Genomic DNA, 17439 nt, shown 5'->3' with positions numbered 1-17439 from the left:
TCAGACAGCGGAGACTCTCCTCTTACTTCGAGGAATGTAGAGGAGCAAAAAAAGGTGGGCAGCATAACAGATTGATCCAGATGGAATGGGGTCACCACTTTTGGCAGGAAGAGGCACAGGTACGAAGCATCACCGGATCCTAAAATGTCGTATTGTAGGGAGGCTTGTATGACAAAGCCTGCAATCCAGGCATATGTTATCAACACTAGAAATGCTGTCTTGATGGTAAGCAGCTGGAGGGGAAAATTATGCAAAGGGAGCACACATAAGTTTTGTGAGAACCATATTAAGGTCCCACCGCGGCATTACAAAGGGCATAGGAGGAAACATACTAGCCCTTTTATGAACCTATTTACAATAGATGATTTGAACATAGAGGGTTGGTGCAGCAGTCGCAAGAAAGCACACAGAGCAGAAAGAAGACCTTTAAGAGTACCAAAAGCAGAGCCCTGCTGGGCAAGGGTAAGAATAAAAAGAATATTAAAGTAGCAGAAAATTGGGTCAACAGACCTTTCTGTACAATATTTTTTAAATTTGAAAATAGCAGGCGTATACCGTACTCGTGAAGGGCCACCAAAATAACATCACATACTTTAGAAGGTTGAACGCTATCAACTGTCGCCGCTCAAACAAGGAGGCGGCGAGTTGACCGGTTTGGGTGGAGGACCTTCCCTTGCTGCTGCGACAGAAGATCCTGAAGAGGCAGCCGGATCAGAGGATCAATGCTCATTCAAAGAAGCTCTGCATAGCAGACTGTGCCCAGTCTGGAGCCATAAAAATGACATATGCAATCATTCTTGCTAACTTTGGGATGAAATGGTATGGGCTGAAAGGAGAACTGGAAGCCTGAGCTTCACTTGTGAAGAAAAGCGTCACCAGACAATAGCTGCCATGGAAACTTGAGCATGCAAAACTGCTGACATTGCACACTTTATTCAGAGGCTAACCCACCCAACCCAGGCTCTCCCCACGGCTGAAAGACCTTGCACCACCTTCAACTGGAGACAACATTCATGATCCACTAGGAAGAGGACTGAGCTAGTCTGCCCTGGCATTCAGATAACCAGCCAGGTGTTGAACCAGCAGGGTTATGCCCTGCTGTTCCAGCAATGGCCAGAGAAGCAGGGCCTCTTGACAAAGTCCACAACCCCCACTACAGCTTGCTTGTAACAGGACCACATGGCAAAGGTGTTGTCTAACACTTGCATTCGAATGCCAAGCAAATTGCTCAAGGCTCCAACAACTTCAATCTGCCAGGGACCAGGGTCCCCTGATCTCTACCTCTCGCAGACGGCCACCTCATTCCAAGAGTGATGCATCTGTCACTACTGTGGGATCTGGTTAGGGGAGAGGGGTCTGCCTCTGACCCAATCACAATTAGTTTGCCAAACTGCAGGTCACCCCGAGATCTGGACCATGTCAGGGAGATTCCCCAGATACTGTGCCCACTGGAACTTAAGGTCCCACTGCAGAGCCCCACACAGATCCATCTGACGTGATTTACCAACAGGATGCAGGAAAACTCGAGTCCCAGCAGCGTCAGTCATACTTGCCGAAATCCAGGATAGAGGCTGAAAAATCAGTATCGTAGCCTGAATATCAAGGACTCATTGCTTGGGACGATAAGCCCTAAACTGCACTGTGCCCAGAACAGCTCTGATGAAAGGGAGCATCCGAGAAGGAGTCAGGTGTGATTTTGGCACGTTTAGAAAGAACCCCAGCGAATGAAGGATATTTGCTGTAGTCTGGAGTTGGGAGCCATCAACCCGGGGTGAAGACTCCTTTAACACTCAGTGGTCGAGACAAGGGAAGACAGATACCCGTAACCTGCACAGATGAGCTGTAACCACAGCCATCACCTTGGTGAACACCCGAGGTAAGTTGGTAAGACCAAATGGGAGCACAGTGAACTGAAAGTACTTGCGGCCTTCCTAGCACCGCAGGTAATGCCTGTGGGCAGGCAGTATGCAGATGTGAAAATACTCATCCTGCAAGTCCAACAGTACCAGCCAACGTGAGCATCCTGAGAGGAAGAGATTGGCAGTCCAACAATCCAAAATCGGCAGTACACCATCGCTCTTTCAGTATCAGAACGTAGAGGGAATAGCAACCAGTACCTACTTATAAAAATAATGAGGATGACAAACGACCCTTCCTCACTGATCTGCGAGACCCATTTGTCAGATGTTATGGACCTCCAGCAGACGAGACGGTATAAAATTCTCTTTTCAACGTAACGCAGCCTGCAGATCCAAATTAGGAATGATTGGATACTGTAGAGGCTGGGTGGCACACTACTTCCAGCTTACATTCAGAGTTCGGAATGATGAACTGCGTCATCCCACAACTTCGGAGACTACGCGGGACAGTGGCTGGGATATAGCAGATGCAGTTTAAAACCCCTTCCTTCCACATGAAAGGGGCGAAAGCTAGACTGGCCACGAGTTAACTCAAGAGGCCCAAGGATTTGGCAGTAGCACAAGATTCCTTGAAGCAGTCCAAAGCATAGTCCGCTTTCTCACCAAAAAGATGAGACCCTGTCAAAGGGAATGTCCAGGAGGTTACACTGGACATCATCCCAGAAACCAGATGTTCTCAGCCAGGCATGGTGCCATAAACCCACCAGCAACTAACTTGCTCTACCCAGTTGTATCTAAGCCACATAGGAAGGTGAACTTGGCTTCATCCCTCCCATCTTTCACTGGCTAGAAGAATACAGCCCGGGCCTCCCGCGGGAACTGTGGCAGCACCTGAGCAACTGTTCCCATAGGGTGAGCGAGTAATGGCCCAATAAGAATGCGGTGTTCAGACCGCAATGTCGGGCTGAAAGAAGAACATAATATCCGCAAGTGCAACCAGCCTCTTGGATTCCCTATCCAGATGGGCACATGGGAATGCACTGTGTGACGCTGAACCCTGAACCACCAAGCTCTCAGGGGGTTAAGTGTTGGCTCTGGAATCTTGGATCGCCCAGTGCAAGAAGATGGCAGCGTGCGATTATCCTGTTCACAGGAGCCCCTGTGCTAGGCTTGGACTACGTGCCTAGAAGGAAACCAGTCAGTGCTTCATTAAAGGGCAAAAGGGGTTCGGACGAAGAAGCCCCAGGCTGAAGAACCTCGGTCAAGAGCTTAGTCCTGACCTGCAGCAAGGGCAGCTCCAGTCTAAGGACGTCTGCTGCCCTCCTCACCACTATGGCATAAGATGCCCACTATTACGTACCCACACTAGGTGGAGAGAGGTTACCAGTATCTGGAGATGTATCCATGCACTGTTTCCTCAAAGATTCTCATACCAGTCCAATTGTTCAGAAGGAACAATTACCTGTTGTTCCAAAGGGTCCATGGACTCCTCCCTAACCTCACCCATGCCTGAAACTTCCTCAAAATGTACAGGTAACGACATAGAATTCATCAGCACCAGAGTCAATGCAACATCGAGTTGCCAAGTATTAGAATGGGGCAGACGCTGCCGGAGAACAACCGGTGGTGACCCAGATCCATGAAACACCGCCAAAGCAGTATGCGTAGACCCTGGTGAGGCCTCCAACAACCCCATGGGCATAAAGGAGCACATGATGAGTCTGCCAGCGCAAATACATGATGCATGACCTTGTAAAGGTTCTGCAAAAAAGGGGGGGGGGGGGAATAAAGTAAAACCTGGCATCAGCTCCGCACAACCGTGACTAGAGTTCTGATGCGCCTTACCGGTCAGTCTAACTTTCGACGTGAAGTCTTAGTCCGTCAGTTTGGACTTCTTCTTGTGCCTCTTCCCAGAGTGTCTAGAGAGCCTAGAGTGAGTCCCACAAACTGCTCCTCTAAAAGGACCTCAGAGGAGTTGCGCTCAATGGAGTTTACTGCCGGGCCGCTCAAGGTTTCAAAGATTGCTCCTGCAAGGACTTCAGCATCATGGCCTGGCAATCCGAGCACTACATGTTGTAGGCACGCTTAGGGCACCACAAGCAGAAGAAGGGGGGGGGGGGGGGGGGGGGGGGGCGGGGGTTGTTAACCAACATGGTGTAGTGGAAAGCACCAAACGGCTTGAACCATGTACGACTAGAGGACATCCTTTGACACACATGAAATACTGAGGAGTAGCTCATCGGATCGGAGCTTAACTGCCACAGAAAGAAAATAACTGACATCCGCGCTCCTGGATGGAGTCTATAAAAAGGTGAACTTATCATAACGGACATCAATGACGCAGACGTCAAGCAGAGCCACCCGGCAGCATGCAGGGGGGTACTACTCATACAAAAGTTCCCAGATACAGCCCGACACCTGGGAAATTCAGGCGATTCATGAGATTCCAGTCTTTTGGATACTTTTCTGTTCAATTCTTTGCTCTCCGTAGTAAGTTTAAGCTGGGGGGGCACAGGGAACCGAAAGGGGCCTACATACATGTATTTAGTTAGTGTGAATTCTGTTGTGGGTCCTAGCTTTTACCATGCTTGGATAAAGCAAATTAAATATTTTTTAAAAAGTCCCCTCTGGTGTAGCTGACCGCACAGCTATCCATGCAGTCTCAATTTTTTGTAACTTTTTTTAATGGCATTTTCAGGTGTAGTCCTTAGCTGTACGATCCTTAGCTTTACTGGTCAAGTTACCTGGAGAGAGCAAGAGTAAGAAAGAAAAAATAAAACCCGCAATGTAAAAGCACTTGCTTCAGACCAGCGTTTTAACCATTTATATGGTCTGTCAAAATTAAGTTCAGTGTACTGAGCATCGTTTAAAGCCTGGGACCAGATTAGGGTCCTCAACGCACAGAAGGTAACATACTCAAAATTGGCCTCCAGAACTCCAAGAGGAAATGGAAATCTTTTTAAAGGTCTTCAACACCATTTTTGCAGTCTTGAACAAGCCCATCTCACACGATCTTGGCTTCTTCGGTTTTGTTTGAGACCGCACTTGTGCAATCACTAGAGATCTATTGCGGCTATTAAAAAATGGTATAGCCCCCTTCCCCAATTACTTACTACTGACTGGCTTCTTTTGTCAATGTCATTTCTTTGGCTTTCATTTGTCAGCACAGTAGCAGGTTTCAGTTTGCCAGTTGCTTTACTTCCACAGCCTTCCGCCTTCCCCCCCCCCCCGTTCCTGCAGTTGCTTGCCCTGATCCCCACGCTCCTCCTGTATTCTTGCTGGACAGGTTCACCCATGCCCCTCCCCACGTTGTTGCTTGACTCACTGGTCCCACAGGAATCATAACACCCCAAATTGGTGCCAGATGGCATCAACAGCAACAAAAACGCAAACAGCAGTGCTCTCCCTGGTCTGTATGGCTTTTTTGGCATGTCTTTGTGCAGAGCCAACATGGCAGACTTCTGCTCTGCCTTAAGATAATTAATCGTTATTTTTGTGAACGGATAGAATAACCCCATACTATGAATAACCCCATACTAAGAAAACAGATCACTGGCCTTCTGGATCTGCAAAGGTTGCTTCATAGCTCATTTTCCCCCAACTGTTATCCATGCTACAGTACAATATGGCTAATAGAAATTGACAAAGCCAATGGCTATTCCATAGGCAAAACCTATTGGCTTTGCCAAAGCTAGATTAGAGCTGGAGCATTACATCAGCCATCAAAAAGAGAGGCCAAAGCACACCCTGTGACTGTCAAAAGATTGCAACTGAGACCAGTACCTTGGAAGAGGCAAACACAACATGGGCTGAAAGAGGAACAGCAAAGACTCAAATCTGAAGTAGTCAGGTAAGGACTGCTATTTGACAATACACATATGAAGGTGCTTGTCAAATTAGAGCATATGGCTACGCGCTTTCAGAAACTGCACAAGGAATTAAAAAAAAAATTGCAGAAGGTAAATAAAAAGCAAACAAGAATAAAGAAGCATTTTCATTTTTTGTGACACTTGGCTAAATCGAACTCCATAGTATGGGGTGCAAGTGTCTGGTGATGCAAAGCTCAAGCCAGTCATTTGATCCATTCTGGTTGTTACAACCTATTGATGCGCTTTTAGTAACTAGATCACAAAATTTTGTGTGTGGGTTTTAAACAGATGTGATCGGACTATTTCCAACTGAAAATGTGTATGGTCTTAACACTGGTGAAAGAATGTGAGAAAAGAGGTTTCTACAAATATGCAACTAAAAAGGAGGCGTTGGGAGTCCCACTGACTATTTTTGTACAACATACCTTCATATGTGTAATGTTAAAACCACATATTCAGTTTTGCCAAGACTAATGCACATGATCTATAAACCGCGCCATTAGTATATGAGCAGGTAGTCCGCAATCACCCATGAAAAGACCTCCTCTTAGCAGTGGGGCAGATGAGAATGCTACGGAACAAATCCTGCAAAACACCACAAACTGCGCTCCCGTGAAAGAAAAGAGTACACAAAATCTACATTAAAATACAGCAGACAACATTTTATTCTCATAACGAACAACTTTCAGGGAGGGGGCAAAAAAAATGTAATTCCATTTCTTAAGCAGTCTGCAAATAAGTGGACTCCCGCAAACAATGTAGCTTTAATAGAATGGGCAAGGAAGCACCGAAAAGTACTGTTCCAAAATATATTCACAACCTGCTCCAATAGATATTCACATCCAGGGTGAAAACCTACCCATAGAGCAAATGCGTGATGGATGTGCAAAGGATGCTCAAACTATAAAAAAATGTAAAACATGGGAACCGCTTTTTTTTTTTATTAACTACAGAGCACCAGCATCGAAGCCTGGAGGGAAAAAAAATGTGCAAATTGCTTTTGGGACCAACTCATGAAAAAAGGGTGGCAAGGAGTATGATGCGCCACCAGTCCTCTGATAGCATTCAACAGTCTCACAATTGTGAGACCTAGACAAAGCTCCTAGATCACTGTAAAACATAAGCAAGCAGAATGATTACTTGTTCGCTACTTAAGTGAGCTTTCTTTATTTTTAAACAGTCAGCTTTCCACAATTCACTTTGTACATTTGCTGATGAGGGCTGGTCAACTGGAAGAGGATGCAGGTAAACGGCAAAGATTAACGTTTTATACTGCAAAAAAAGCACCCACCTTTATGCAAGGTTCATTCAGTTGGCCTTTTTTTAATCCTTGGCTAACCATGCAGTTCTAAGAAGGTGAATAATAATTTATTGGGACCCCATGGAGGGCGGTACGTGAAATGAAGTATTGGACAAAAGGCTCATTGGGAGCATACAGTTTTTTTAAGCCCCACCCGGCATGGCATCTTACTGCGCTCCCTCACCAATGAGGTCATTCTCAAACAGGTTTGTCATTCTGTGCGTAAAATTATGTGGATGCCAGAATCGGAAAACACTGGACCGCTCATCTCACCAGGCCTCAGTGCAAAAGACGCATCTTCAAATGGTTTCTGCATGTGTCCTGAATAAAAAAAAAAAAAAAAAAGTTAGTTCCCCAGACAGTTTTTAAAGTAGCAATTCAAAAGTTTCACCAGCTTGAAATTACCCAGTCTAAAGTACAGAGCGAATGCCTAAAGACAAAATGGGTAATAAACCACCCTTACCAAGCGTCAGTCCACAGCCCAGAAAGTGGCTGGTACTCGACACGCTCTGAAAAACTATGGTGAAGAACTATTTGAAAATTGGAGGCCCATTCCACCCCCACAAACCTCCCACCCCATCTGTAATGTCAAACTAAAAACAAAGGCATGCCCCATACCAATTCAAAATTATTCAAACACTTCACATCTTCCTTTGCTGTTAAGTAAAGCAGAGTGAGAGTACTGTTGCATCCCGCTATGTTAAGTATTACCCTATTGCATTGTATATATGTTTTTTTTTTCGTGCTGCATCAAGGATATTCCTAAAGATGAATGTAAGCTAGCAGTGCATTCAAAACTGCTAGATTCTTCAGCTCGAGAATTACAGCATGCAGGAGTGGACTTGGGTCAAAGAACGTCCTGGGTGGGTCACAATTTCTCAAAACATTATGGGGCATTTGCAAGTTAAAAGGGCTTTCACAGCTCCACCACTGTGCATATCTCAAAGCAATGTGGGCCTAAGTTCTCACATGTTCATGCTACGTTGAAAATATTCGACAGCAAGCAGATTTGACAAGGTTTGCTAATGTTACCAGCATATGCGACCAGGAGCGGGCGCAGCAGCCTTTAAAGCGCATAATTTAATTTTAGCAAATGGAGACATTCCCATGCTGCACAAGATTGTGATAATCCAGTATCTTGGCATCCAACCCTTCCTTCCAAATCAACCTGCATGCATTGGTCAAGCATGCTATAGACTGGAACATGTCCTACCTCTCTCAAAGTGCCCCAAGTCACCGCCTGCCTTTGCCGAGCTGCAATCACTGAACTGGGATGCCAGCGCCTCAAAGTCCTCGTCTCCAGATTTTATCTTCTGAATGTAACCTGTTAAGGCAAAGAAAGCAGCAAGCATTAAAAAATGAACATCCGAACAATACAGAAGACAGTTACCACTGCTGTGACATTCAGAAATGAGAAAAATCAGTGGTGACAATGGATCAAATAAAAAATAAAAAAACCATAGTAAAAATGAATATCCTACAGGTGTAGATACGAATAGACTATGCACACAAGCTCACAAACATGCGTCACTAAACGAGGACACAAGCAATTGTAATTACAGAAGCCATAAAAGTTAATACAAACATGTAATTAATTTGGAGACTATTGTACAGGTATGCATCATTTTAAACCAGACACTTAAGCAACAAAGAATGTTGGGGGCATTGGATCAAGTTAAACCCATTCAATTATATCAAACAGTTTGGTGATGCAGTAAGTAGGCAAACAATGTTAAGTAGCATAGAGCCGCTCTGTGACATCGAGAGCACAGCTATTTTGCCCCGTAAATTAGGGGGCACGGAATATCACTCATGTCAAACAGATACAATTACAAGTTTATTAATTAGTTGTAGATTTATAAAACACATTTACATTTGGCGTTTGACAGCCAATCATGTGTTTCCAATAGAGGACTTGACATAGTTGCATTTTTGTACTCTGTGCAATAAAAGAGCATTGAATAAGTGGTTTCGTTCAATGAAGACTGTAAATAATGTCCAAATGAGAGGGCACTTCGGGAGTAGAGTAGCTTTCGTTGGCAGGGATTTGATCTTTAAAACCGCATTGTATACAAACATCTTTCTGCAAAGAACACAAAGTGCTTCTTGGAGCACCATACAAAAAACAATCTCACTATGGATTTGCTCAACAATAACATAGCGGCATGGTACTATCCTTTCACACTAGAAGTTATAAGACAAATTACGCAAGTGGGGCCTTGTCTGCAAGCCTTCGCCTGGCATGCACAAGGCCTTATGGCTGCATTAACAACCTAGGATATTTTCTAGGCATACTTCTGCTGTTCAGCTAAGGCTTTTTGTAATCTAGGTCCAGTCTTTTTGTGAATTGGGCCCCTTAACACAACATACCCAGGCACCTCTACCAATAATTTAATTAGAAATCAATATACTGACAAAATTGAAGGTCGAAGGAACAAAACAGGTTTCTTAAAGTGGTAAACGTTTATTAACAAAAATACCACCAATGTGGAACAGATCTTAACTAGCGAAAGTATACCAAAAACCAGCAGGGTTACTTTCAATTATATATCTCCTCAGTTTGAAATTTTCTCTAAAGAGTCACAAGGGGGCAGAGGTGCATTCATTTTAACACCAAAGCAGATGAATTTATAGCAACATTTTAAAATGGAAATATGGATTTTAAAATTACTGCTCGTTTGTAGCAGAATTACCCAAACTCCAGCCAATATTTTTTCTAAAAAGTACCTTGACAGCAGACATGTTCAGGACTCCAGCGAACGACAGTCTGAAATTTTCAATTGAGATGGGTTGCCCACATTTGCAGTACAGGCCCAGAGCAAAAGGGGTCAGATCCAATAGTTCATTTACTTTTCTGCAGCACAGGGAATTAGCACATTCCAGACACAGGATAGGTGTTTCACAGCAGCAAGGGAAACAAGCACTGCCAAAGCCAATTGGTCTCACATATGCAGCAGCTAACTGCTTTGCCAATGTGTTTTGGCCATGTTGTACACCAGCATTGGAGGGTACAGAGTGCCTGGGCTTGTGAATCATGTGGTAGCACACAGCCAATACAGACAATGCATTTTCTACTGAAATTATAATTACATTAGCACATACATTTTTACAGACAAATCTATACCGCTCACAAATGGTGTGAAAATGACATCACCTAGTGTACTAATTTGTTTTGATCATTTTAAAATATTAATTTCCACTACAATATTAGAATGACAAATGTGCTTCATTTGCCAGCTCATAATTGAAATATTTGCACTTCACTAGACATTTAAATTTTGATGTGTGCTCGGAAGAAATATTCCTCTCTCACCCCAGTACCCAGCAAGATTGCCACATCAAATCTTTCTTTAAAGCCAGAGAAAGAAAAGTAAGCACCAAGCTTGCTCGGAAGACAGAGCCTGACATTTGACCTTTGAATTTCAATGCACAGCAAACGTAACAAGCTAAGAACAAAAGTAAAAGGCCTGTTTGCAGAAAGGCAGCGCTGGTGGAAGAATACAAGGAGCAAGTCAGGTGGTGGTAAACAGGCTATGCTCCACTGAAGGGACAAACATGGACAGCCTAAAACAAATAAAGCCAGCAAATAGAAAGCTAGCAAATGTGAGTTACAAACCACAAAGCCAATGTTAAGCAACGGACTAAATGCATTCCCAGGGAAGCCTTCACAATGTCCAAGAAGTTTTTTTTTCAACCGTACAATTGTATTGCCTGGTAGGCTTCAACTGCAAAATTGTCCAGTTAAAACTGGGCCACTGTTTTTTCGGCGCAGCAATAGCACTTTTTTCTTAGTTATATGACTGAATGGTCCCACTCATGTGTGGGATCACTTTAAAACAGGCAACTGCAAAGCCAACAGGCCAAATCTTGGGAACATATGGGCTTTACCATTGGCTTTTGCGATGATGTATAGTACTAGCAAAAAGGCTAGTTTTCCTGTGATGATGCAACTGCATTATTTTGTAGGTGTGCGCATGTGTGCATGCATGGGGCTCCACACGAGTCAACGCATGTGTGCAACTACCAAATTATGTAGAAGCGTCTTTTTTTAAATAGAAAAAACGAGGTTAACGGGAGAAGCACACGGAGGAGAGATAAAACAGAGGTAGGGGATAAGTACACGAGAGAGCGCTGCACAGCATTATTCTAATTGTGTGATCCTAAGGAAATAATTTCACTGTGCCTTTGTTCATTATTACATTAATGTGAGTATGTGCGCTGCATTTGATAAGCATATAATGTAGCACTACCTATATGAACCTAGGACACATTTAGCGTTCATTTGACAGCCTACTTTACTCTTAGTTCTCCAACAGCCCTGTCATCAGGGTTGGGACAGAAACAGTTGTCAGTTCACATTTTAAAACTCCCTTATAATAAATAACTCTGAATGTATAGATAAGATATACTATGATTTACTTAAGCGAAACATAAAATCGTGAATTTTAGAGACATCATCATATTCTAGCATGTTTATTGCATAATTTGCTTATTTGATAGCCAAATATTTTCATGGCTGGGCTCGTGCATGTGCTGTTAAGCTCTCCCTATTCATTTGCCGGCTCACCTATCTCTAGTTTGTGGTTGTATTATATTCTGCTCTTTCGTGAATAGTGAAAGTACGTGAAGCACTGCCTAGCTCACAGTCCTCCACCTCCTCCGATTTTACAATCTCAGCCTTGTGTGCATCAGAGAGTATGCTGCTGGACTAAAGCACGGAATGTCTCGACCTTTGTCATCCAGGACTGAAGAGTGCTTGGCTCGGCCACAAAACCTTTTTTTTTTTTAAAGGCACCCTATGAAAAAAAAAATATTTTTTTGAAAATATACAAAACAAAAAAGGCAGTGTGTTACGGAAGGCAACCTGGAAGCAGGCCTGGAGAGCTGGAGAAGGAAAACCAAGGTGGGAAAATTAACAGAGAGGGTGATGGTGGTGGGGGATAAGCGTGGTTGGGAAACAAACACATGAAGTGGAAAGCAATGGGGAGGGGGAGAAAGCAAAAAAATGTTTTTTTTTTTTTTTTTAAACATTCTCCTGGAATTCGCCAGAAAAAATAAATAAATGGTTACCAAAAGAGTAGACACTGGTAGAAGCATGGCAGCAGCCAGTCCGAGACAAGGTAAAAAGACAATGCTCCATGGAGGAGCAAACAGGAGATGGATGGCATAAAAAACAAAAAAACGAACAGGAAGCAAGAAAATAGAAATTGCAAAACAAAAAGCTAATGGAAAGCAATGGGTGGAGTCGCTTTTCAGGTAAGCTAGCAGCATCTCTTTAATAAGTATTTCACAACAAGACAGATGTGCTGTCTGGCAGGCTTCAAAAGTGAAGCATCTCTGTACAATAGCACACTTAATATTAAAAAAAATCTTTGAAGCTTAATAAAATGTGTAATAGCCTCTTTTAAAAAAAAAAAAGATTATATTTGACTAATTATATACGATCTGAAAATTCAATATAAGGTGTCTACATCCTTCACACACACAAAATAAAAATAGATACAAACTTAATAAAAAAAAGTGAGGCAGGGCAATTTAATGAAATGGGCAGTCACAGAACAAGGGTGGAAAACTCATGTGCCTATTTCTATTTTTCTATTTAAAATTATTTATACAGCGCACGAACACCAGCGGTTTCATGGCGCTGAACTGACAGAACTGGACATGAGGGCGGAAGCTAAGTGGGGACAGGAGAGAGAAGTAGAATATTAGTTAAAAAATTTAGCAAAAAGATGTGCCTTGAGCTGTTTCCGGAACAGTAGGTACGAGGTTGAAGCTCTGAGCTCCAAAGGCAGTGAGTTCCAGAAGATCGGAGCAAGGGTCACAAATTTAGAGCCTCCCCATTTCTTTCTCCGGAACCGTGGGACCGTAAGAAGGGATTGGGTAGAAGACCGCAGTTCCCTAGCGGGAACATAGGGGGTAATCTCAGATGAGATGAAAGCCGGAGCCGTGCCCAGTCGTGCTTGAAAGGTGATAGAGGCAAGCTTGAACTGGACACGGGCACAGACAGGAAGGCAGTGTAGGGACTTTAGGAGGGGAGTGGTATGGTGAGATTTAGGAAGTTTGAACACCAGGCGCGCCGCCTGGTTTTGGATCTGCTGCAACCGCCGAAGACTATATGCAGGAATACCTGCATATAGGGCTTTGCCGTAATCCAGGCGGGACACGACCATGGCGAGGGTAATCAGTTTTAGTGCATCAAATGAGACAAGCATTAGAAATGCAATAGGTCTCGCAGCATTAGAGTTAGTGCTTTTAGAATTGTTAATGGGTTTTTTTGTAAATCTTTAGCATGAGGTTGAGGGTGAGTGAGGGTGAGTGTGAGGGTGAGTGAGGGTGAGGGTGGGTGTGAGGGTGAGTGAGATGGGTGAGTGTGAGTGAGGGTGAGTGAGGGTGGGTGAGTGTGAGTGGGGGTGAGTGTGGGTGAGTGTGGGTGAGGGTGAGGGAGGGTGAGGGGTTGAGGGTGAGTGAGGGTGAGGGGTTGAGGGTGAGTGAGGGTGAGGGGTTGAGGGTGAGTGAGGGTGAGGGGTTGAGGGTGAGTGAGGGTGAGGGGTTGAGGGTGAGTGGGGGTGGGGTGAGTGAGGGTGAGGGTGGGTGAGTGTGGGTGAGTGGGTGAGTGTGGGTGAGTGTGGGTGAGTGTGGGTGAGTGTGAGGGGTTGAGGGTGAGGGGTTTAGGGTGAGGGTGAGTGAAGGTGGGTGAGGGGTTGAGGGTGATTGAGGGTGAGGGGTTGAGGGTGAGTGAGGGTGAGGGGTTGAGGGTGAGTGAAGGTGAGGGGTTGAGGGTGAGTGAGGGTGAGGGGTTGAGGGTGAGTGAGGGTGAGGGGTTGAGGGTGAGTGAGGATGAGTGAGAGTGAGGGTGAGTGAGGGGTTGAGGGTGAGGGGTTGAGGGTGAGTGAGGGTGAGGGGTTGAGGGTGAGTGAGGGTGAGTGAGGGTGAGGGGTTGAGGGTGAGTGAGGGTGAGTGAGGGTGAGGGGTTGAGGGTGAGTGAGGGTGAGGGGTTGAGGGTGAGGGAGGGTGAGGGGTTGAGGGTGAGGGGTTGAGGGTGAGTGGGGGTGAGTGAGGGTGAGGGGTTGAGGGTGAGTGAGGGTGAAGGTGAGTGAGGGTGAGGGTGAGTGAGGGTGGGTGAGTGAGTGAGAGTGAGAGTGAGTGAGGGTGAGTGAGAGTGAGGGTGAGTGAGAGTGAGGGTGAGTGAGAGTGAGGGTGAGTGAGAGAGTGAGAGTAATGCTTAAAAAAACAGGCTTATACCCCGGAACAAATGGGGTGCTTAGTGCGAACACTCCAGCCCTGGCCAGGTCGCTGTGACAGAGGCCCCCTGTCTACCGGTTGCACAATTGTGTATCCCTCCAGGCGCCCGAAAGAAAGAGGCAGGGTCCTGGAACACTAACTAAATCAAGTTCACAATCTCATGGTCTAGGCCCCTCTCTTAGTAGCAGGGGCGGCTTGTAAGGAGAGCCTCGCTCTGTGTGTGTGTGTGGGGAGGGGGCACGGGGGGCAGGAGCTACGTCACCCAACCAGTTAGCTTCGGCTGGGTGCTGTTAACTACACCACATCCAACAACATTCAGCTGAGAGACTCCATTATTGTGTTTCATCTCGGCTCAGTGGCTCTCGGGGTGCTGGGGGAGGGGCGCGAAGACGGGACGGAGCATCCAAATGATTAAACCAACTTGACACGGTGACAGCAAGATGCGAACACAGCCATTAGTGGCAGGAGAGAGACCACTATGGTGTAGTCCTTTTTCTATTTCCGTGAAATGTCCTAGTTTTGGCTTTAAGCAGATGAGGTGAACGAAAGGGTGTCTGGGGGTGTGATGGGGAGAGTGAGTAATCCAGAGCGAGGGAAAGAAATAGCTGAAGGAAAGAGGTGCGTGGGAACAGAATGGAGGTGTGAGTGAACACAGGTGCGCGAGGACTCTGGGGAGGGCCGTGAAGAAGGGAGAGGGAGAGAACGAAGGGCAGCCGGCTGACCGGACAGTGTGGGGTATGAGGGGGCGAGGGGGAGACGAAAGGAGAATAAGGATTATTGAAATAAACCTGAAGATGGGGGGCAGGGGAGTCGGGGGGGGGGGGCATGGGGTGATGTGGAGGAGTGAAGGAGGCAGTAGCACAATAAAGGGGGGTTCAGAGAGGATTGTGAGGGGTTTCCGTCAGGGTTTGGGGGCGCCTGGAAAGGAGCAGACGGGCGAGAGGAGCGTTTATTGTAGGGCCTGAGGGGAGAAACGAAAGAAGAGGACGCAAGTAAGGAAGGATGAAGAGCGGCTTTAAAACACCTTCCATTTAAAAGACTGGGGGCAGTGTGTAGACAGCTCGGCAGAGGGGTGATAGTGAGATTGCAACAGAGCACCTCGTAGCCACTGTTCATAGACTAGACAGAGAGACTGCGGCAGGAACACATAGGAGACCTCCGTTGTCAGGGCAATAAGACTGCCAGCATCACTGCCATGGAGGGTGTGAGGCTCCAACAGAACAGACCAGACAAAAGTGCCCACCGGAAGTGCAGCGAGACTGCCCAAAAGCATGCTGCAGACATTCTACCAGTACCCAGAGATTCTGAGAGACTGACGAGCGCAACTTTCAGGGGCGGCCCACAGCGAGGACAGTGGGATTGCCTACAACAGCCCAGACAGGTAGAGTAAACGAAGCCCGAGGCTACCCAAAGGAGGTCACGGATAAGCTTGCTGCATTTCCAACAGCGCTTTGGCTTGAGAGGTGCGACATGGCAGGAAGACGGAGGGAAGAGAGGGGAGGGGGGAGGAGAAATGCGACACGGCGGGAAGGGGAGGGGGCGGAACGGGGGCGGGGAGGGGAGAGAGAGAGTAGGCAAGGGTAAACAAACACGGGCGGGAGGGGGCGGGCAGGGGAGGGGGCGGAGAGGGGAGAGGTGCGACATGGCAGGAAGACGGAGGGAAGAGAGGGGAGGGGGGAGGAGAAATGCGACACGGCGGGAAGGGGAGGGGGCGGAACGGGGGCGGGGAGGGGAGAGAGAGAGTAGGCAAGGGTAAACAAACACGGACGTGCACGCGCCCGTGACTTTTAAGGTCAATGCGCATGCGCATAAGCTTAATGCGCATGCGCATTGACCTTAAAAGTCACGGGCACTGCAAGGAATCGCCACGATTCCTTGCAGTTGGATAAAGAGTGGATGAGCCCCTATAGTCTCGCTTGCTCGATGCGCATGCGCATCGACAGGCGAGACCTAAAAAAAGGGACACCTTGCGTATGGTACGCAGTGCCAGAAAGGAAGAGGAAACCACAGAGCTGACCTGGGAGTGAAGGGTGAGTTGGGAGTTGAGCTTGATGCCGAGAGTTTTAACTGAGGTAGAGGGGGCAGGTGGGGGACCAAGGGAAGGGGGCCAGAAGATGGGGGACCAGGGGCTGGATGAATCACCCGTCAACACCAGCTCTGTTTTGTCTGGGTTGAGTTTAAGATGATTGTGGTTCATCCAGTCACGGATGTGAATCATGATGGTTTGAAAGTTAAGAGCAGAGTCGGGGGAGGAAGAAAGGTTAAAGACAAGCTGGAGGTCGTCCGCATAATTAAATACGGCGACCTCCATTTGTAGCAGTGAAAAAAATAAGAGGGGAGATGTATAGGTTAAATAAAAGGGGGGAAAGGGAGGAGCCTTGGGGGACCCCGCACTGAACATTGCGGAAGTCCGCAGTGAAATCGCCCAGGCGGACAGCCTGGGTGCGGTCCCTCAGGAAGGAGGATAACCAGACCAACGCCGTGCCCCCGATCCCCGCCGCCCTGACACGGGAAAGCAAGATGGAATGATCCACCGTGTCAAAAGCGGCTGAGAGATCGAGGAGGACCAAGGCCTGAGGTTGGTTGGTGTCCATACCCTCCCTGAGGTTGTCAAGGACCGAAAACACTACGGACTCCGTAGAGTGTGCGGGGCGAAACCCGGCCTGGCGGGGGGTGAGGACCCCATTCTTCTCCACGAAAGAACTCAAGGCGGAAGTAACATGGCGCTCGAGAACTTTCGCCAGAAACGGCAGGAGGGAAATGGGACGAAAATTGGGTGGGACTGAGGGATCGGCGCCCGGTTTTTTCAATATAGGGACAATGACAGCGGATTTGAGTGAGTTAGGTACCACGCCCTGAGAAAGAGAGCTGTTAAGAGCGTGGAGGGGAGGGTCAGGACAGCTGAGGAAAATGTGACGGAGAATATGGGCCAGGCAGGGATCTAGTGCCTCCATCATAATCGCCCCTAGGTGGGAATGCTTTCCTAACCGTATCAGAATCAGGCCTTTAGTTGTTGAGAACCTACTCAAAGTTTTCATGCGAAAACACTTTGAGAGTTTACCCTTTGCATTTCACCTCCAAGGAAAAACAGTCATGATGTATAAAACGCTAGGTCTAAGTCAATTCCAGATCATTTGAACTTTTAAGAAGAGTGGTCTGGAACATA

The 17439-nt window shown here is 46.6% G+C and overlaps 1 protein-coding gene across 1 annotated transcript in view; it reads right to left on the bottom strand.

Annotated features, from left to right (window-relative positions):
* Positions 1–6369: 6369 nt before the first annotated feature.
* Positions 6370–17439, bottom strand: part of PIN1 (peptidylprolyl cis/trans isomerase, NIMA-interacting 1) — a 29687-nt gene continuing 18617 nt past the window's right edge. Inside the window, exons 3-4 of the mRNA XM_086966773.1 lie at positions 8242–8352; positions 6370–7349 (exon numbers count right to left, since the gene is read on the bottom strand). Coding sequence (XP_086822899.1) covers positions 7240–7349; positions 8242–8352 — 221 coding nt within the window. The 3' untranslated portion in view covers positions 6370–7239. The remainder of the gene's footprint in view (positions 7350–8241; positions 8353–17439) is intronic.

This window comes from Lissotriton vulgaris, chromosome 1_1, assembly GCF_964263255.1.
Source record: "Lissotriton vulgaris chromosome 1_1, aLisVul1.2, whole genome shotgun sequence".
Taxonomy (NCBI): domain Eukaryota; kingdom Metazoa; phylum Chordata; class Amphibia; order Caudata; family Salamandridae; genus Lissotriton; species Lissotriton vulgaris.
Note: the sequence above shows the minus strand (reverse complement) of the source record. Positions and strands in the feature narration are given on the sequence as shown.